At 38.1% G+C, this 21,898-nt stretch overlaps 1 protein-coding gene across 1 annotated transcript in view; it reads left to right on the top strand.

The window, feature by feature from the left end:
* CUNH14orf132 (chromosome unknown C14orf132 homolog) overlaps positions 1-15,483 on the top strand; it is a 51,935-nt gene extending 36,452 nt beyond the window's left edge. Inside the window, exon 2 of the mRNA XM_021007355.1 lies at positions 11,224-15,483. Within this exon, the coding sequence (XP_020863014.1) occupies positions 11,224-11,448 (225 nt within the window). The 3' untranslated portion in view covers positions 11,449-15,483. The remainder of the gene's footprint in view (positions 1-11,223) is intronic.
* The last annotated feature ends 6,415 nt before the right edge of the window (positions 15,484-21,898 follow it).

Below are 21,898 nucleotides of genomic sequence, written 5' to 3'. Positions count from 1 at the left end.
CGATTCCTCACTCACCTCACATAGTCAAGCAGTTTTCAAATTCTGCCAATTCTATCTCCCCCAAATCTCCTATATCTGTCCTCTTTTCCCTATTCACACAGCCACCCTAGCTCAGGTTCTCATCACCTCTCACCTGGAAAATTGCAATAGTCTCCTAATCAGTCTCCTGCCCAGGTTTCTCCTCTCTCCAATCCATTGTCCCCACACCTGCCAAAGTGAATAACAAGTGATAGAGCCCACATCTAACCATGTGTCTAACCTACTCAATAAACCCCAGTGGCTCTCTACTAATGCTAGAATATCTATTTGGCATTTAAAGCCCTTTACAACCTGGCCCTAATCTATCTTTCCAACCTTATTATTTATTACTTTATTTCCTGCATTCTACAGTTTAGCCAAACTGACCTTCTTAGTGTTCTTCACACTTATACAAATACACTACTAAAACAAGTGAACATGAATAGGAAATTGAAGTATGATACCATCCATTAAGTAGAACCAAGTAAAGAAAGCAGAATGGGTTTATAGAGAACACATTTTACTGAACTGCAAAGACAATTCACTTTTTGTTGTTTTTGTAAGTGTTACTTTAATTGACTCTTCTGACCTATTATTTGATTATTGTCTTTTTATTGAAAGATAAATGATATATTTTCTGTAAAAAGCAACTCACCTGTTTGGCTAGCTACATTGATTAAATTAACTGAATAATTAATTGCTAATAAATAGTTATTAGTTATAAGTTCATCCTGTCTCTCAAAATATACACAGTAACTTCAAAAATAATGAAGCCTATTCAATCACATTACTCTCACTGAAAATGTTATTTATAGTTAATATAATTAATGAATTAGTTGATTAACTAGTTAATAATATTTTAGTGAGAGTAAGAAGGGCTTTTGTACTATTAACACAATAAAATAAAAATGCTATACATTTCATCTTTATATCATCCTTTTAAATATCTATTTCCACGTGTGTTTTATAATTTATATACCATAACTACATGCTATGTGTATAACTTATAAATAAATATACATTTATAAATAAAGATACACATTGGAGAAAGTGATCAAAACTTTTTTTTTTTACCAATAGGGTGCACAATTAAAAAGTTTAGAAATCACTAGACTACATGACCTTAAAGGTCATCAATAACTCTAAATCCTTTTACTCACTTTTCAGCATAAATTGGACTGGTTTCTTTTCCACAATAGCTCTCCTGTACTCTGCCCTTTGTAGGCCACATCAGTTCTGGGCACCACATTTAGGAATTTGGAATATTTTAGAGGAGAGCAACCAGGATAGTGAGAGAGGTGGAGAACATGCCATAAAATAACTGGTTGAAGGAAATAGAAATATTTATACTGGAGGAGTTAAATTTAGGGATATATAGCAGTCTTCAACTTTGCAAAAGAGGATTTCATGTATTGTCTTTGTCTCCAGTGGGAAAAGCTTGGAGCAATGGGCAGAGAGACATTTAATAGGATTTTACTGAGCCAGTCTCTAACCTGAGAATGACCAAAGGGCAGGCCAGAGACAAAGTGCCAGTAATTAGGTAGCTTTTTAATTAATTAGTTTCATTATGAGGAACAGATTTGCAAATTGGGAAATCTCCTGATCAGATTCCACCTTGCTGAAGTGAAGCGGAGATTATATACATAAATTACAATGAGAATGGGGGCAGGGGAAGGTGGATTACAAACAATCATTTCCCAAGGCTTAAGTGGTTTCCAATGTCCAGCCCACAAGTGGAAGACAATACAACAATTCTGGAGTCCTATGGAAGCATATTGCTCAAGTGTTTGAGGATCATTACTTGGTGGATCACAGGACCAGAGTTCTGTGATGGGAGCAAGTTCAGCAATGTCTGATTTGCTTCACTTAAGGCACACATACACAAGAATGCATAAGTGAAAGCATTGTCAAGGGTTTGACTGAGCATTTCAAGCTGCATTGTGAGTCTGACTCACAAGTTCGAAAAGGCAATTCTGAAAAGTTTAATCTATTACTACATTCATTACACATACCATACAAATTATGCAAATCATAAGAACCTTCACGGTGTCCTGCAAGGGTTAACTTTCTAACAATTAGAGCTATCTAAGTGTATTGGGATACCTCCAGAGGGAGTGAATTCTCCCTCTTTGTGTGTAGACCTCAGAGGCCAACTAATCCAGCTCCCTTATTTTAGAAAATGAGGCCAAGAAAAGTTAAATGACTTACCAAAGGTCACATAACATCTAAATGAAAGAGGGGGAATTTGAACACAGATTTACCAGTTCCAAGTCTGTTTTTCCCATTATACCAACCACACTGCCTCGCAAACAGAGTATTGATTGAATTAGATCACTTTCCAGCTTAAGGATTCTGTGATTTATGCTTATGTTTGCTGTGGGTTTGTGATATTGAAGAATCTTAATCATGATGTGATGTGACTATCTTAACTGTTAAACATTAGATTTGTTGTGACAAGGCAACAGTGAACTGAAGGTCAAATTGTCTTGTGTCTAGTGCTAGATTCAACTGTCCCCTTCAATAAGTATAAGTATATTCGGAGGCAGCTCTCAGAGATATGTTTATTAGGTCAAGTCTGGTAAAGAATTTCTGAGCCAGACCTTTTCAATGTCAAGGGGCAACATTGTGAAAATGGCAGAACATAATGAATGAATGATAGACAAACAGAATCCAATCACTCCACATTTCAGTATTTTCTCAGGCCATTGTTCCTGCTGTAATTTCACATCCTCTTCTTTTAAGTCTCAACTCTATAGTTAACTGGTTCAATACCATACTATCTTCTGTTGTCCATTCCCTTCCCACCTTGCCCTATCACCACCACCCATCTTTTACTAAATTTCAACATAATTTCACTTCTATTATATGTCTCCTCTCAAGTGCTGTTGAATAGAACTGGAGAAAATCATATAACTGAGCTGACTGGGTACACTACAAATTTGTTATCTATTGTTACTAAGCCTTCAATGCATTAACCAATCCTTTTTTCTCCCTAATTGATTCCCAATCCCATTCCCTACAGAAGCTGTTCATTTTTTTTTTTTTTTTGGAAATTGGGATTAAGTGACTTGCCCAGGGTCCACACAGCTAGTAAGTGTCAAGTGTTTGGTCTGAGGCCGGATTTGAACTCAGATACTCCTGACTTCAGGGCCAGTGCTCTGAAGCTGTTCTAAACTTTCTCTTCTCTCTTACAGCCTCCCACACTTCCTCTCCTCTCTGTTTCAGATGTGGAGGACCTCATATCTTACTTCAGCAAAAAATTTGAGTTCATTTACCATACTCTCTGTTCTCTCCTCTTCATCTCAAAACCCCTTGACGTCTATCTCTCCTCTTTTCTTTCAGTTGCTAATGATAAAGTGATTCTTCTTGCCAAGGCCAGCTCTTCTACCCATGTCCTTGATCCTGTTCCCTTAAATCTCTAGCAGATTGCCTTATTTCCCTCTCCTGTCCTCCAACTTATATCCAGTTTCAATCTCTTCCTGTTTACTTACTCCCCTGTTCCTTTCAGGGGCAGGTAGGTGTTGCAGTGGTTACAGCCCAGAGTTAGGAAGACTCATCTTCCTCAGTTCAAATCTAGCCTCAGATACTTACTAGCTGTGTGACCCTTGGCAAGTCACTTAACCCTTTCCCCTTCAGTTTTCTCATCTGTAAAATGAGCTGGAGAAGGAAATGGCAAAATCATTCCAGTATCTTTGCCAAGAAAACCCAAAATGTGGTGACAAAGCTTTGGATACAACTGAAAAACAACTGAACAACTGTTGCTTTCAAGCATATCCAAGTTTTTCCTTCACTAAATATCCTATCAAGCGATCATCCTAAATCTGTTCTCCCTTTCTCAGCCACATTCCTAGAAAAATAATCTGTGTACACTCACTGACTCCACTTTCTCTCCTTTGACTTATCCTTATCCTTGGGAGTCTGGCTTCTAACCTTGTCAATCAGTTGCTCTTTTCACAGTTACCAAATTAATTGTTGAATATGATGGTCTTTATTCAGTCTTCATCCTTCTTGACTTTTTTTTTGCAATATTTGAAGCTATTTACATCCTCTCCTCCTATATAATTTCTTGCTTTATGTAGCACTATTTTCTCCTACCTATCTGGCTACTCCTTCACTTTCCTTTCCTGGCTCTAACTGTGGATGTTCACCAACGTTCTGTCCTGGATCCTCTTCTCTTCTTTTCTCTTTTCTTTTCTCTTCTCTTATCTCCTCTGTGTGTGTGTGTGTGTGTCTGTGTCTGTGTTTCTGTGTCTCCGTCTCTCTGTGTGTGTCTCTGTCTCTGTGTGTGTCTCTGTCTCTGTGTGTGTCTCTTTCTGTCTCTGTCTTTCTCTGTCTCTCTCGTCTCTGTCTCTCTCTCTCTCTCTCTCTCTCTCTCTCTCTCTCTCTCTCTCTCTCTCTCCCTCCTTAAAAGGTAACTGGTAGAATAGTGGCTAGAGTTCTGAGGCTGGAATCAATGAGTTAAAATCTGACCTCAAATATTTGCTAGCTGCATGACCCTGGGTATATCATTTAACCTCTGTTTGAATCAGTTTTCTCAACTATAAAATGGGAATAACTATAGCACTTACCTTGAAGAATTAATGTGAGGATTGAATGACATAATATTTGTCAAAAGCACTTAGCACAATACCTGGCCCATAACAGGCACTATACAAATGCATATTCCTTTCTATTCCCTTCCTCCATCAGTGTTCAAAATAGCCTCATTATCTTTTCCTCAATCTCACCCCTTTCCCAAACTTCCTTATTTCTTTTGGTGGCACCACTATTCTTTCATTCTCCCAGGTTTGTAACCTTGGCTTTATCCTTGGCAACTCATTCTCCGTGACTTCATGTACCTGATTCATTGCCAAATCAGGTCTTCTTTACCTCTACAACACTCTCATATCCAACCCCCTTAACTCTGCTTACACATCTACCACCTTAGCTCAGGCCTTCAGCACCATTCATCCAAACAATTGCTATGGCCATCTAGTTGGTGTCTCTGATTCAAATAAAAACCTTGGCACCCCTGCTAAAGAGATTTTTCCTTGAGTTCAGATACTTTCTACTGGGAGAGGCTGAGGCTGATGCTGAGATTCAACACTAGTAGAGCTAGTGTAAATCTTGTATCCTCACTGATATGGTGAGCCCTGGCATTGGAGCTCAGACCACTTAAATGGGAGCAAATCAGCCCATACTAGGGGAGGAAGGAGCAGGTTAAAGCTTCTATAACAATTAGCATTGGGATTGGGCCCCATGAATGGCCACTGCACTTCTAGTCTAGGAAAGATTAGGAGACTCAGTCTCAAAAAGAAAGAAAAGGATTTAAAATGCAGCCATGACCATGTCACTCTTGTATTCAATAAATTCTAGTTGCTCCCTATTTCCTCTAGGATCAAGTATAATCTTTTCATTTTAACCTTCTAACACCTTATATAACCTGGCACTAACCTATCTCTCCAGCTTCATTATGGATTACTCTCAGTCTTATATTCTGTGGTCCAATCTAACTGGCCTTTTCTTCATTTTTCATACATAGTTTTCCATCTCCCACCTTTGTTCTGGTCAACCCACCACCCACTCCCATGCCTGGAATGTACTCCTTCCACCTCTAATTCATAGCGTCCCTCACTTCATTCAAGACACAGCTCACTTTAAAGCTTTTCCTAATCTCTAACCTCAATGTTAATACTTTCTCTACCCTATTTTGCATTTTTTCTCTACATATTTATTCTGCATATAATTATGTGTGTTCATGTTGTCTTCTACATTAAAGCACTTCATGCTTTAATGATGCTTAGCACAGTGCATGTCATAAAGTACTTAATAAATATTGTTAGAATGATTGATCTAGACTCATCTGAAAGATCTGCTGTCCTTTCAACATTGTTATCAATGACTCAGATAAAGGCATCCATGGCAGTCTTACTAAATTTGCCAATGATACAGAGCTGATAAGAAGAGCCAAAATACTGGATGAGAAACTGGATGCAAAAGGATCTCAAGCAGGCCAGAACATTAGACTAAATATAATAAGATGAAACCTAATAGAGGATGAATATAAGACTTTCTCCTAGGCTCAAAATATTAACTTCACAAGTATAAGATGGGGAGAGGCATAGTTAGTCAGCAGTTTGAGATAGATCTGGAAAGCTCTTTAGGAATAAAAAGTGCGATATGGCAATCAAAAAGCTATGAAGACATGACAATACCATTCCTCTGCCTTGATCAAACCACATCTTGAATATTTGCATTCAGTTCTGGGTCACAAGTTTATGAAGGATGGGATCTCGATAAGCTAAAAGACACTCGTGAGAAGACAACCAGAATGGTAAAGAACCTTGAATCTATGTTATTAAGCACTTGCTCTGTGCTAAGCACCCAGGACGCAAAGAAATGAAAATGTGTTGTCATTGCCCTCAAGGAACATTCTAATGGGGTAGGGCTTGACAACATTGAAACAACATTATTCACACAAGATATATAGAATTATATGGAAAAATCTCAGAGAGAAGGTACTGGCAGTGAGTGGATTGTGACATGACCTAATATAAAGTTCCAGCAAAAGGAGACTAAAAAGAAACAGTCAGATTGGTAAGAGGAGAACCAGGACAGCAACATCATAATCCATAGAAAAGAGACTCTCCAGCACTAGGGGGTGGTCATGAGCATCAAATAAGGTAGATAGGGAAGGATGAGGACAAAGAAAAACTGATCAGATCTGTTGATTAAGAGATCACTGGTAACATTAAAGAGATCAATTTGAATGATGAAGGCAGAAGGTTGATTGCAAAGGGTTGAGAAGTGACTGAGAAAAGAGAAAGTAGAGGTATCTAGTATAGACAATTTTCTCAAGGAGTTCAGCCAAGGAGGGGAGGAGAAATAGAAGATGATAGCTAATGGAGATTATTAAATCAAGTGAGGGCTTTTTAAGGATAAAGGAGACATGAATATTTTTATAGGCAGCAGAGAAGGGAACCAATAGATTAGGAAAGAGTAAAGATTAGAAAGGGGGTGGGATGACAGTTATGGCAACCTGCTGGAAAATAAATGAGGAAATTGGATGAGGGATTCACGTAGAAGGGTTTGTCTTGGTAAGGAAAAGTGCTTCTTCATTGTGTTTAGGCAAGAGTGAAGGAGGAGATAATGGGGGAAATGTTTCAGTGCTGGGATATGAGGAGGAGGACTGAAAAGGAAGCTTTTTGCAAATGGCCTTATGAAGTGAGGACTTTAGCTGAGGGGGTGAAAGGAAGAAATGCTTAGGGAGGCATGAGAAGGGATGAAAAGGTTTATAGTAGTCACTGTAGTGAATGGGATATTGAATCAATCAGGGAGGTATAAAAGGATTCCCTGTTGAAATTAGTAAGCATTTGAGATTATGTAACATAAATTTGTAGTGGACCCAGTTAGTATGGATTCTCTCTCTCTCTCTTTCCCTTCCTCCCTCCCTCCCCCTCTCTCCCTCTCTCTCTTTCTCTCTCTCTCTCTCTATATGCATATATATATATATATATGTGTGTATATATATATATATGCATATATATATATGCATATATATAATGTATGTATGTATGTATACACATATCCATTCAATAACATTTAAATAAAAGGAAATGAGTCAGGCAGTAGGAGTAATTCCAGATTGAGATTTGGCAATGTGATCTGTGACAGGATGAGAGGGTGAGAAATTCTTAGAGGAGAGGATAGTATAGAGTTGAGTTGGTTCACCAAGGAACTGAGATAAAGAAAGGAGGAATGTAGCCAGAGCCAGGTTGATGGCCATGTCATTTGAGGATCAGGTAAAGGAATTAGGAATATTTAGCTTGGTGAAGAAAAGATTCAGGAAGGAAACAATTACTCTCTTCAGATAATTTAAAGGGCTCTCATTCCCCCTTCCCTATTTAATGCTAGGGGATGGGGCAGGGAGCAAATGAGTTCAGTTTGGGACAGGTTGAGCTTGCTATGTCAATGGAACATCCAGGTAGAAATTCCTGGTGAATAGTTAAAAGTATGGGGCTCGAGTTTGGGGACAGATCAGCACTGATGATTGAGATATGGTATATTGAGAGAGCACTCAGGAATGACATGAATAAAGATGATCATTGGAACTGTCAGTTTGTCAATGGAGAAAGCATAAAAATAAGGAGAAGAGAGCTGAAGTCAGCCTTTGGTGAAAGGGAGAAATGTTCACATTTTGGGGAAAGGGAAGAAAAGAAGGAGGAAGATCCAAAGTCAGTGTTATTTCCTCTATAGCAGGTTCTTTCCTTCTCTCTAGCAATGTATTGGTGAAAAAAGGGAAAGCCCTCAATGACAAGTTAAGGAACCTGGATTCTATTCCTAGCTTTAGCACTAGCTGTGTGCCATTAGGCACATTACTCAACCTTTCTGGGTCTTGATTTCCTTAGCCATAAAATGGGTATAATAATACTTGCATGTACTTCATAGGGCTAGAAAGCATGTGGAAAGCTACATGGAAAGTGATTTGTAAGCCTTGAAATGTTACAGAAGCATAAAGTATTCTTATTAACATTATTTTGTTTTCTCCTTTCCCGCCACCTGACTTATACTGTACTTGCGAATCCTCAAAGCTTGTGGGAGGGTAGCTCTTTTTGTGCCTCCTTTTGCTTGTTATGATGTTAGCATTTATTATCTAGGACAGGTTTCTCTTTATACCCAAGGATGTCTTTAGTTAAGCATAATTGAAGGAAGAAAGTTTTTCATTCCTTGCCAAGGCTTAGATAGCTGGGGAACTCTGAGTCTAGAGCTGGGGCGCTTAACCAGGTGTATAGATTTCAGTGGATCTATGGGCTTGGATTAGGGAGATTACATCTTTATTTTCACTAACCTTTGGTTTCCTTTATATCCCATGTTTTCATTTTATGCATTTAAAACCATTATTCTGAGTATGGGCCCATCAACTTTACCATACTACTAAAGGGGTCCATGACACCCAAAAAGGTTAAGAATATCTGATCTAATCACTCTTTCTCATGACAGCCCTTCAAATATAATGATGATAATGATGATGCTAGCGAGCATTCATATAGCGCTTTAAGGTTTGCAAAGTGTTTTACGTATATCATCTCATTTGATGCTTACATAACAACCCTGTATTGTCTATAAAGTAGGGACAGTTATACCCCTTTTTTGGATGAGTGAACTGAGGCTGAGTATTTAAGTGATTTGCCCAGGATCACATTGTTAGTAAGTGTCTGAGGGAAGATTTGAACTCAAATCTTCCTGAGTCCAAAGTCTCACATTCTATTCACTATGTCGACTAAAGAGAGTTCTCCTATCTTAGCAAAGATAAGTTATCAGAGTAACTGTTATCTTTTGGAGAACAGAGTCATGGGGCAAAAGGCCATCAGCATAGTGTTTTCTTCCCACAAATGAAGAAATTAGACCAAGGTTCCTTCCCATTCTAAAATACTATGATTCCGTGCATGTGGTTGACTCTGGGAAGAATTATGAAGCAGATGCATTTCATATTCAGTGCCCTCCCCATCACTATGCCAGGTGCTTATGCTCCTGATCCTCCAGGAATACCCACACAGGCCTCTTAGCTTTACTGTCTTTCCCTCCTATCAAAACTTACCATGTGAAGTTCATATCTTTTTGCAGACAGACAACATTTTTGAGGCATGTAAGTGCCATAATGAGTAGTACTGAACTCAGAATCAAGACCAAAGTTCAAATCCTGCCTCAGATACCAGTTAGCTCTGTGACTTTCAGTAAGTCGCTGACCCTGTCTTGCCTCCAGTTTTCTCATCTGTAAAATGAAGGTAACAATAGCACCTACCTCACAGGATTGTTGTGAGGTTCAAATGAAATAATATATGTGTATGTATAGCACCTTGCAAAATTTAAAGTGCTAAATGAATATTAGTTATTACGATGATTATAATTATTACAGTCCATCTATTCCATCTCTTTCATTTTCTAGATGAGCGAGCCTAGGTCAACACACCACATCTCTTGGCACCCTCTCTAAGCCAGGCTAGTCCTTCCCTCACGCTCCACTGACACACAGGGCAAGGAGAAATTAGAATTCTTCCTTTTCCTTCTCCGACATTTTTGGACCCTACCTCTGCTACCATCTCTCCTTTAAAATTAACTTCATCCTGTTTAAAGCCTCATTGATGTCATATATGGACCTTTTAACTACTCTTCTCCTCAAATTACTCTCCTTCTTCCCCAACAATTTGAATATCTATCTCTCCTTAAGCTCCCTGTGAACTACCTGGACTCCTGGCTTTTCAGGATTAAAATTTCCAGGATCACTTCTGTTTCCAGCTTATATTTGCCCTGCAAAGGAGTAATCACTCCTATATCAGCATCCTCCATACCCCATATTCCAAGTTACAGTTTGTCATAGCTTTTCTTACAGCTTTTTTGCAAACTAAGCTGTCATGGAATTACTGTTACCATCATTAGCAATCTCTCTCCCCAACTCCAGTGCTGTCTCCAAAATAGAAAGTTATTAATAGTGGAAAAATTGTACCTATATTCAGGGGTATATTGGTAAATGTTTAACAATAATTTCTCCAGGGAAGTTTAATCTGCATTATTAATACTTTTTCAATCACTTTCTTAAGTCTAGACAATTAACAAAGTAATAAATCAAGGCTTGGTTTGTAATGTTTGTTGATTTCTGAGGCTCCGACTGAAAATTTAACAATTGGATCTCATGATCCAACTCCAGAATTCTGCTTCATGTGTTCAATTTGAGTCAAAATTCAGTTTTCCATGTAGGATTGAGTGGCTATAAAGTGCCTATTTTTATAAAGGAAAGGTTCTCTTTAAGTTTAAATAAAAGGATGGCAACTCATATTTTACAGAATTTTTAGGTTCAAAAAGCATGTTTTCACAGCATTCCTAAGAGGTAGATAGTGCAATATTAGTTGACCAGAGAGCTTTAAAGTTTACAGAGCATTTCAATTATGTCATTTGAGCCTCATAATAGCCCTGTGGGGTAGATATGACAAGTATTATTATTTTCATTTTGTGGGTAAGAAAATGGAGGTTCAGAGAGATTGAGGATGCCCATGACCATGTATCTAATAAGGAGTGGGATTCAGACTCAAACCTCTCCTAACTCCAAGTCCAAAGCATGTTCCAGTATCATCAGTGCTCTTAAGATGATAACATCGAGACATACAAAGGCAAAGTGATTTGCTCAGAATGTTTAAACTCTGCTTAACCCTCTCCCATCCTTCTCCACAGATTCCTGTTATGGGAGGGGCTTTTATGGATTCACCAAATGAAGACTTTAGTACAGAATACTCCTTGTTTAGCTCATCGGCCAATGTGCACACAGCCACTTCAGGGCCAAACCAACTGGAAGACCCACCTCGTTCTTCCAATGATGTCATCTTATTATGGATTGCCATAATAGCCACCATTGGGAACATTGTGGTGGTAGGCGTTGTCTATGCCTTCACCTTCTGAGCAAAACAAAGACCAAGCAGCTGGTGAGCGTGAGGCCTGACCCTGCTAAATGGAAGGAGTGGTGGTAATCATGTGTGAAGCAGAATCCTGCTGGTATGGACAGCCAGTAACTGTGTGTTTTTCTTCTCCCTATCCTTGTAGATAGAATTAGGCCATGCTGTGCCAAGATACTGGTTGCCTCATCATTTAGTTCTCACCAAGGTCTACAAATGAAAGTTGACAAACAGGGCCAGCTTTCAGTTTTTTACACAGTCCTTTCAAAGTCTGAGGGTAAAAACTTGAATAGTGCTAAAGATGAGTATTGTACTTTGAAAATTCAATTCGGTTTTGACAGGCAACTGCTATGCCTTCTAAAGGCTCAAAGTTCATTTGGAAAACTAGGGGAAACAAATTAACTTGCACATTTTTCCTGCTTTTTTCCCCCTTCCAGCTGGATTTTCTGGGGGGGTTTTGTGGGTGAAGGGACAGAACTTGGGAAATGAGATCTGGGAAATGAGTACTGTATAACTAAGTTAACTAAATACAGTTATACAGTACTCAAATACTAGTATTTTTATGATAGAAATAGATGTTTTCTATCTCCTTCTGAAAAATTAGAGATTGTTGTAACTAGATACTATCTTAGATTTGATGTTGTCCAAACTCTTCATTTTCCAGATTAGAAAAGTGAGGTGCATACAGGGGTTGCCTAAGGTCACATAGCTAATTAACAGTAGAACAGAGAACAGAACCCAGGTTTCCCGGTTCCTCAGCCACTGCTATTTCCATTCCCTGGTTTCTCTTTTAGGGAAGGAGAAATGGTCCTTGATGAGCTGATTCAGGGATACTTAAAACTCTTCCACATAAAAAAACAGACAGCCCCACTGGTTATATTTCAAAGTTTGAAATGATCATGATATAATTTGATATCTCTTGAATATATTTTTGCATGCCTTGTTTTATTTCCAATTTCCTTCTGGAATTATGCTAGGTAAGACAATTCCTAGGTGAAAGAAGAGTTCAAGAATTGCTGAAAGTAGAATCTCTCCCACTGAGGTTCAAATCAAAGAGTCCTCTTCTTCCTTCCATAGAAATGCTGCTGCCCCCAACAGCCTCAAGACACGTGCAACACCATGGGAAATGGAAAATGAAAGGGAAGGGGAGCCTCTTTCCAGGAACCTAGAGTTCTTTCTCTCATTATTATAGGAGGGGCTACTATAAGTCTATCATGTGGGTATTGTTTGTGATTAAGAAAATTAAAATAATCTTCTGCCCTTGGGGCAGCAATTGTTACTACAGAAAGCTTAAATTTGCCCAGGCCACCATCCAGGAGAATGAATGATTTTTTAGGACAGAGAAAGAAACAGCCTAATTTTACTAGTGACACCATTAAGGGATTGCTATTGAGAAACTATGGCAACAGAATTATCAGTCTGACTGTGCCCACAGATTGGCTCCAAAAGGGAATTGGCTATGTCTCTTTTTTACAGCTGGACATCCGAGACTGTTAATATTCAAGTGGAAGTCTCTGAACAGTTTGCAAAGCATGGCTCATTTTATTATTGTACTCTAACCACCAGAAAATCACCTTTGTATGAAGAAAGAAGATTTGGTAGGCCAGTTGGGACTCCAGCTTTATATTGCTATGGCTGTGCAATATTCTCTGGATTTGTGGTTTGGCCATATTTTCTTATTTTTTTTAAAGATTATTTCAGGTCTGTCCACTCCTATATGGGAAGGCTTTCCTGAGCACTGAAGCCTTTCTTACAAGGATCATTTAATTTATCAGCAAATACTTAATGTCTCCTGCATGTCAGGCACTGCACTAGGCACTATGGATGCAAAGACAAAAATAATTAAAAATGAAACAGTCCCTGCTTTCTAGAAGCCCTTTTGATCACTGCAGGCCTGGAGAGATAGTGCAAGTTGTTAATACTCAGGAGAGGTAGTGTCCTGAGACTGTGGAAAACCTCTCTGGACTCTGTAAACATTTGTCATTGGCTTGGTTTCCCATTGCTTTGGATCACAGGATCTTAGAGCTAGAAGGAGTTGAAGAGTCCATCTAATTCAGCCCCAATCCAAGGCATGAATACCATTTATGGTATCTCCAGCAAGTGGTCATCTAGCAATCTGCAAGAATTCCATTGGGCCTGAAGGTCTCTTGGAGTCCAAACTGGGTGGGAGAAAGGGACATAAGATAAAGAGGGAGAAAGAGAAAAGGAAGCAATGTGTAGCTCATAACCTTTGGAGAGCAACTTGGTAATTTGACACCACCCACTTAATTATGGTTTTCTTCTGTCTTCTTAATCTCTGCTAGGTATTGAGGATCCTTAGGATTTGGGGAACAGATATCAATAAAATTCAACTCCGTATATGATCCCACTATTTTCAAGTTCACATTTAATCCCTTCTATTTCCTCAAGTAGACAGATAAAATAAAGATGGTAGTTGTATAATAATAATAATGGTAATAGTTATAACTGACATTTATACGAAACCTTAAGATTTGCAAAGAATTTTATACATATCTCAATCTCATTTGATCCTCACAACAATTCTGTGAGGTAGGTGCTATTATTATTATCAGTGACCAATTAATGACAAAAGGAAGTGAGGTGTGATTTTCAGCACATGTAACCAAAGTGAGTTAGAATTAAGCTATTAGGAGTCAGATGATTTCGTTAGTTTAGCCAGTCACCTTTTGGCTGATAAAACATGACCTGTTTCAGCCAGAGAAAGTAGATCCCTAATTCAAATGGCCCTTCATTTTTAAAAGGCTAAGCTACCAAGTGATCACCAAAGGGCTTCAAAACCAGTAGATCCATGCAGCCCTGAGTTTAGGTAATTGAGAAAATAGTTTGTGGATCTTGGCCTAAACTGGGCCTGGGTATGTCATTAGCAGCTAACAAACATTAACTCCAAATGGCAGAATAGAGCAAATGAGAGAAATTTCATAGGACCCTATGACTTATAGCTAGAAGACATCTTAGAAATTACCTAATCTTACCCCATAATTTTCCAGGGAGTAAACTGAAGCTTAGGGAAGTCAATTGGTTTGTTTAAATTCACAGAGGTAGTAAGCAGAATCAGAATTTAAACCTAGATCCAGTGATTCCAAATTCATTATTCTTGGGTAGGCAGATTTAAATTCAATATGATGTAGGACTTTTCTAATAATCAGAGATATCCAGCAGTACTATGGAATACATTAGAATAGATAATGAGCTCCCTAACAGTGAATATTCAGTTCCATTTAAGAACGATTTATTAAATATTTATGGTGTGTAAGCATTGTTGTAGACACTTGAAAAACAAAAATTAAAAAGAAAGTCCCTTCCCTCACATTCAATTGGAAGGTTGTACCATATGTACACAGATAAGTAATGAAGTGATTGGAGGATGGGTTCAGGGAAAAACTGTAACACCTGGGAAAGTTAGGAAAGCCCCAGTAAGCGGTGGTACCTGAGTTGAGCCTTGAAGGCAGTAAGGAGTACCAAGAAGCAAAGATGAAGAGGGAGAGCATTACAAGCACTCTCTACAAAAGCATGGAAGTGATTCATGTTTAAATATTAAGGACATAATAGAGGAGATTCCCTCACCAAATGAACCTTAAGTTCTTTTAAACTTTGAGATTTTTATCTTGATGCACAAGATTATTTGTAGGATTGTAGAACCCCAAATAGGATCATAGATTCCTAAATCCTTTAGCTCTCAGAGCTTGGGTGTTTCAGACATATGGGTCTGTTCCTTCACTTCCAGTTACAGAATATTGACTGTCAGAGTCTGCCATGGATTATACTAAACCCTAAGAACTCATGGAGGTAACTCTAGTCATTAGGGCATTTTCCTGATCTTTCCTACCTTGCCACCAGTGCTATACATGGGATAGATTGCCCCATGTTTCATAAGATTCCCTCGTTGGGCAGTCCTACATATCTTATAATCCTTGTTTCTAAGGTGACCTTTTCTCCTTTTCCAAAAGGAATATTTTTAACCATGTATTCTTCACACCACTCTTGCATATGGACTATGGAAGAATAAATGTATGGGCATGTTTTTCTTTGCAGTTTCAGGTGATTGATTCCAAAGAGTCACTGGCTATCTTAGAATCATAACACTCTGAAATTTCTGAACTTGAAGGGACACCAGAGGTCATCTACTCTAAATTTCAACTCATATTATTAATCATTTCCAACAAGTGATCATCTAACTTAAGTGATGGTGAACTCACAACTCTTTGTGGCAGCTCATTCCATTTTTGTTAACTCCAATCATCAGGAAGTTTTTATTTACGTTGAATCTAAAGTGAACTCCATCTCTTCTACACACAATTCACAGAGTGAGAGCAAAGAGGTATTGTATTCCCACTACCATATTTTGCAAGCTACACAATGATCATGGACAGGAGACCATCAATAGAGGAGGCAACAAGAATTTGTTTGACTATGATCTCATAATCTAGAGAACTTTTTTACCTTCTGATTTCTCAAAATGCACAGAAATGGTGAAATGACAGTTTCTGGGCTGTGCCTACAACCTTTTTATTGACCCCTTTCTACAATATGTACCTACTGAATATCATTCTTATTACCCTGTTTCCCTTCCAATTAAGGGCCTGCATACATCTATCTTTTAACCACGTTTGCTGGAATTGTTTCCATTTTTTAACTTTTCATTAGTGCCTTCATTGTAATGATGAGAAGGAGCCTCTTCTACCTTTCTCAACAAGTTGTCATGCTGATTCATGTGTCCTTTGTTTTCGTGTCTCAACCTTTGAACACCAGCTGGAGGGTTTGCTTGATACCTTTAGTTTATAGCAGGAGTTCTTAATCTTGTTTGTGTCATGGCCCTTTTGGGCAGTATGGTGAAGCCTATGGACCTCATTTCAAAATAACGCATTTTTATAGAATTTCATAACTGAAGGAAATGCTAAATTTCATTGAGAAGCTAATTAAAATGAAAATTGAATTGTTTTCCCATCTCAATTCACAGACTCTTGAAATCTGTCCATGCTTGCCAGTCTAAGATCACTCTTTAACCCCCCCCACACACCTCCCAATCTGGAGGAATGTGCATACCAGGACTGTGATAATTCAGTATAATGATGTGTTGACTATTTCCTTCTGGACAGTGGGGAAAACCTCAATAAATCACTGAGGTCAGCACCCTGCCTCCAGGCAGATGGCTATCTCTTCTTATCCAGGGACCCACTGTGGAGCTCTATTACCAATTAGCTAGGTTGGCATCTGGCCATTTTCAAAATAAGTTTTAAATGGACTCCTTGGAAGGCAGCCAGACCACTTTAGCATAGAATCCCTCTGCAAGAGGTTCATTAGATACAGCCCCCTATATTGTAGCAGTCTCTGTTGTCTATCATATTATACAGGACTGCTCCTCTCAGTAGTGTGACTCATAACAAAAAGCCTCAAAAATGAACTCTGCTTGTGTCAATGCTTCTGAGCATGATAATAAAATATAACCTCCAGGAAGCCTTCAGCCAAAGCAGCCATTTTAACATCAATTTCAGAGAAATCTCATTCTCCAAGAACATGACAGGGAGGGATTTTCCTCTGCACTTGGAAAATAAATAAATAAATATATGTATGTATATATATATATATATATATATGTGTGCGTGTGTGTGTGTGTGTGTGTATATACATATGTATATATATACATGTACACATTTATATATGTATGTATGTATGTGTGTGTATAGTGCAGAAGGAAGAAACAAGATGAAAGAGAATCATGAAATAAAACATAGTTCATACATAAGATGTAGTATGCATGAAAATGTAACAACTGCAAATAGGAACAATATGAGGCCACACCACAAGACGTATCACAAGGCAAGATATCTCAGTTTTTGAACATACTTACCTGTAACACATTTAAATCATTTAACCTTTCTGGGTCTAACTTTCTTCATCTATAAAATGAAGGTTTGGGTTAGATGACTGATGTCTCTTCTAGCTCTAAATCTATGGTTCTATGACATGAATGGGTGTTGACAAACGATAAAGATTATGAGGTCACGAGACACTGAGTTCACATTCGTCAAATAACAATTTATAGAATAATTAGATGAATAGCTCACTTTTACATAAAACTTTAACATTTGCAAGGCAAAGTGGTTTCAATGTTCCCTGAATAGCAAGCCCTATTTTCATCATTATATTTCATTTTACTGAGCAATGGAAAGATACATAGTGACAAATGGACTGCAGGATATTTCCAGTGATGACTTGCACAAAAGAAGGGGCATAGAAGATGTCATCGAGGGCATGTATGGTAGGAAAAGAAGTTTATCAGTCATGTGTCAAGAATGAGGCATAACAGGTAGCCAGACAGTTTGGATGCTGAATTGGCATCCTTGAAATATTAAAAGAACCAGAGGAAAGCTTTTAGTACCTTGGACAGCCACTCAATGGAGGACTTACAGGAAGACATAAAGGAAACTTTCATAGGATGAGAAGGTACAAATTGCACTAGTGAAAGGAGCAGCACAGATGAAATCTCAGATCCATTGAAATATGGTTGACATTTATATGATGCTTAATGGTCACAAATCTCTTTACCTCCATTAGCTTATCTGATCCTCATGTTAAACTTGAGAAGCAAGCAGGGTGAGTATTACTAATCGCACTTTACAGATGATGAGATCAAGGCTCAAGAAGATTGAGTGATTCACCCAAAGTAATGAAGCTTATGAGAAGCAGAATTAGAATTTTAACCTAGGTCTTTTGTTTCAAAATTAGTGTTCGTTCATTTGTTTGTTTTACACTATAGGATTCCTCAATTCCTTTAATTTTTATCACTAATACACTATTCCTTAGTGAAATACAGAGCATCTGAGCTGATCAATAAACCCAAGATTGTGAACATTTAGCAGATTGTGACAGTTGCATTTTCCCCTCAAATTTCTTACAGTCATTGCAGATTTGAATCAATTGTTGAGGCACTCTATGCCAGACATCATGAAAATCTATTCTGAGTAATGTTTTTAGCCGTAACCATTATTCGTATAATTTTAAGACAATATGAATTTCTATGTAGTTGCATATTTGTTAATATAATAGGGATTTCATTGAGTCTGGGCTACATTCATTTTCAAATTTAGTTTTTTAACTGAAAGCATTGCAAGTGGAGTTGCAGCCCAAACTTCAAATATCCACATGTTCTCACATCTTGTCCCCCAATATTATACTTTGTCCCCATTGCCTCCATGTTCTACTTGGCACAAGGGAAGATTCCTATAAAGCAGTAATTCTTAGGCATTTGCATGCTATGACCCTTCAAAGGGACTTTAGCTCACCTCACTCCCTCCAATAGAAAGTTGGGCCAAGAGTACTTAAAAACTGAGATTGTATTTCATATACACATATAAAATGTCAGAGTTGGAAATGGTCTTATAATTACAGAACACAGAATGGTGGGAATGGGTATCTTAGATGTCATAGAACTATAAAATATTAAACCTCAGAAGGTACTTGGACCAAAGAAGAGAGTGTTAGATGGAACTGGAAAGAATTTTGGAGATCGTCTCACTCAATCTCTTTGTTTTAAAGATGAGGAAACTGAGTCTGAGGGATCAGAAGTGATTTTTCCCAAAGTCATTTGTCTTTTCTGGGAATCTTGCCAAGTGTATTTATGTAACATTGGGTCAACCTATGGATTCAGTCAACTGGTCAGTTCAGTGGGGAAAACAAATCCATCAGACATTATTTATTTGGCACCATATTGACCCTGGGGTGGATAGAAGCAAAGCTCTTCAAAAGAAATCTTGTTAGCCCAGTCCTCCCAGAAATGAACAGACCTTCATGTATCACTCCAATGTTTCTGAAACTGCTTGACATGCCCTTTATTTAGTCCATAAAAAGGCCTAGTTAGGGGAACCAATATTTCCTTTATTAGCAGGCTGCCTCACTAACCTATTAATGACTTTTATGCATAGCGTATGCTATGGATGCTAAAAAATAAAAGTATCTATGACTCAGTGCCCATGTTTTAGGATCATAGAATACAGTTAGAGTGACAAGATTCATAGTGAATGTAAAAAATATGTAGCTAAGGATTCAAAGTAGTAAAAAGACTTAAGTGGTAAAATAATAAATGATATAGGAGTTCTGAATAGGGAAAGAGCACTGTGGGCTAGGAAGACTTCAGGTGGGTTGATGGTTGAACTGGGTCTTAAAGGGTGGGTAGCATTTCTGTGGGCAGAGATGGTTACTAACTAGGGGAGAAGGATAAGAGTTGGAGGAAGTTACAAATGTGAAAATTTTATGTGAAGAAAGGGATAAAGTACTAATGATCTTAACAGAAAATGTTGGCTGATGCATAATAGATATTTTATAAATGTCTACAGGTAGTCAACAGCAATAGGAAAGGATCTGATAAATGAACACACTGGGAAGCAGATTGGTGGCTAGAGCTTGTATAAACTGGAGCCTATACAAGCTGCTTGCTCACAGTTTCCCTGTCTATGACCCTCTGAGAATTCTCTCTTTGGTTCTCCAAGTCTGAGAAACACTCAGGAGGTGTATACAGTTTGTACTATATGCAGCTAGGTGTCATGGATTGAAAGCAAGCCTCACTCAGGGAGACAGGTTCAAGTCCTCCCTGTGACACTCACTCTGTGACCTCAGGCAAGTCATTTAACCTCTCTCCATGGCTATAGGCATGTCTCTAAGACTAACATTGCAGAAGATTTGCTAATCTGCATTAGTAGGAGTTTTCTCATTGGGAGCTGCCTAAACCTATGAAATTTCAGGTCTAAACAAAAATAAAATAAAATAAAAAATGATTCATTGCTATTTCTCTTCCATGGCCCTGGATCTTTTGAGGCTTTGAATGAATCAGGTGATCTCTGTACCAACTGACATTCTATTGAAACTTTATTCCTTTGACAAACAGTGCAGGAAATGTGAGTGACACATACAGGGAACACTTGGATTTGGTATTTCCCTGGAAGCTTTACTAGTTTATTGGATGAAAAGATATGTCAGTGATTTTTTGAATGTCCTTTCCTACTTAAATAACTGGGGAATTTCCCTAACAATGTTAATATTGTCTCTCTTTTCTTGTCTTTTTAACTTTGTTAAAAATAATGATTAAAGTAATATTTAAATGTACTCTTATGGGTCAAGTTCACAAAGCTAAAAGGATGTTTTTTTTTATGTAGACTAATTTTGTTTAGTTGGCTTTATATGGAGTGTTTATTGTTATCCTGTTATTGTCATATTATAACAAATATTTTCTTCACAAATGCTTGGTACTAGTTTGTCTGTAGATAGAGTTTTCAATAAAGAACATGGTCAACGAAACATGAAAACTATGGAATATCTGAAGCCAACAAAAATGTAGTTGAATCTATAGGGTTGTACATTCTGTAACAATCAGGCACTGCCCAAGAACTCAATTTGTCAGTACATGAGTTATAGAATAACCACATTTATCCAGGTCAGTTGGGCATAAGCAGTTCAGGTTTTGAGATGAGCCAGAGATTCAACAATTTGGGAAAATATTTATTGAGCACCTACACTTAAGAAGACCATATGCTCAGCAGAGGAAATTCAAAGGTGAATAAGACTTGGCCCCTGTGACCAAGAGACAAACAATCTAGTAGGAGAGATAAGATGGAGATACCCATAATTGTGATTTAGAATGTAATGAGGACAACATGCTATGAAAATGCTGAGATTGGAAAAGTCTCTTCCAGGTTGAGAGGGGATTAGATATCAGGGAAGACTTCCTGAAGGAGGTGGCATGGGAACCTGGCCCATGTGGCATTGGAGGCAGGCCTTGGAAGATGGGAAGCATTTCTATTCCAGAAGAAGGGATTGATGGAGGTGGAAGGTACTCCAAGTACAGGATAGGATGACACAGAACAGTATTGGATTAGTTCAGAGATAAGTGAATTTGGCTGGAAACAAGATAAGTGAAGAAAAGGAATGGGAAATATAACTGGTAAAATAGAGTAGTTTCATATTTTGGCGGGCTCTGGATTCTAGGCAAAAGAACTTGGACTCTTTTCAATAGGTAGAGGGAATACATTGAAGATTTTTATCAGGATAATGAGATGACCAAATTTATGCATTTAGAGGGTTTGATCTGAGAGTGAGATATAAGATCAGTTAAAGAGAGAATGGAGAAGAGATACAATGGGAGAACATTAAAAGAGTTCAAATGAGAAGGAATGAATGTCTGCACAAGGTTAGTAATAGTAGGGATGGAAAGTTAAGGAAAGATGTGAAAAATAATGAGGAGATACAATCAATAGTATTTGCCAAAAAATTAGATGTCAGGAGTGGGGGAGAGGGTGGAGACCTGATTACAGAAGGATTGTGGGTTAAGTGAAATTGCAATGAAGACTATTGGGGATCTCAGCACAAAAGTTCTGAAGCCTATCAAAGTATAGATTATAACAGATTTCTAAAAGACTAACTATGACCCACAGTTGTTTCTGCTG

This window comes from Phascolarctos cinereus, unplaced genomic scaffold, assembly GCF_003287225.1.
Source record: "Phascolarctos cinereus isolate Bilbo 61053 unplaced genomic scaffold, phaCin_HiC Scaffold_2;HRSCAF=192, whole genome shotgun sequence".
Lineage (NCBI taxonomy): Eukaryota > Metazoa > Chordata > Mammalia > Diprotodontia > Phascolarctidae > Phascolarctos > Phascolarctos cinereus.
Note: the sequence above shows the minus strand (reverse complement) of the source record. Positions and strands in the feature narration are given on the sequence as shown.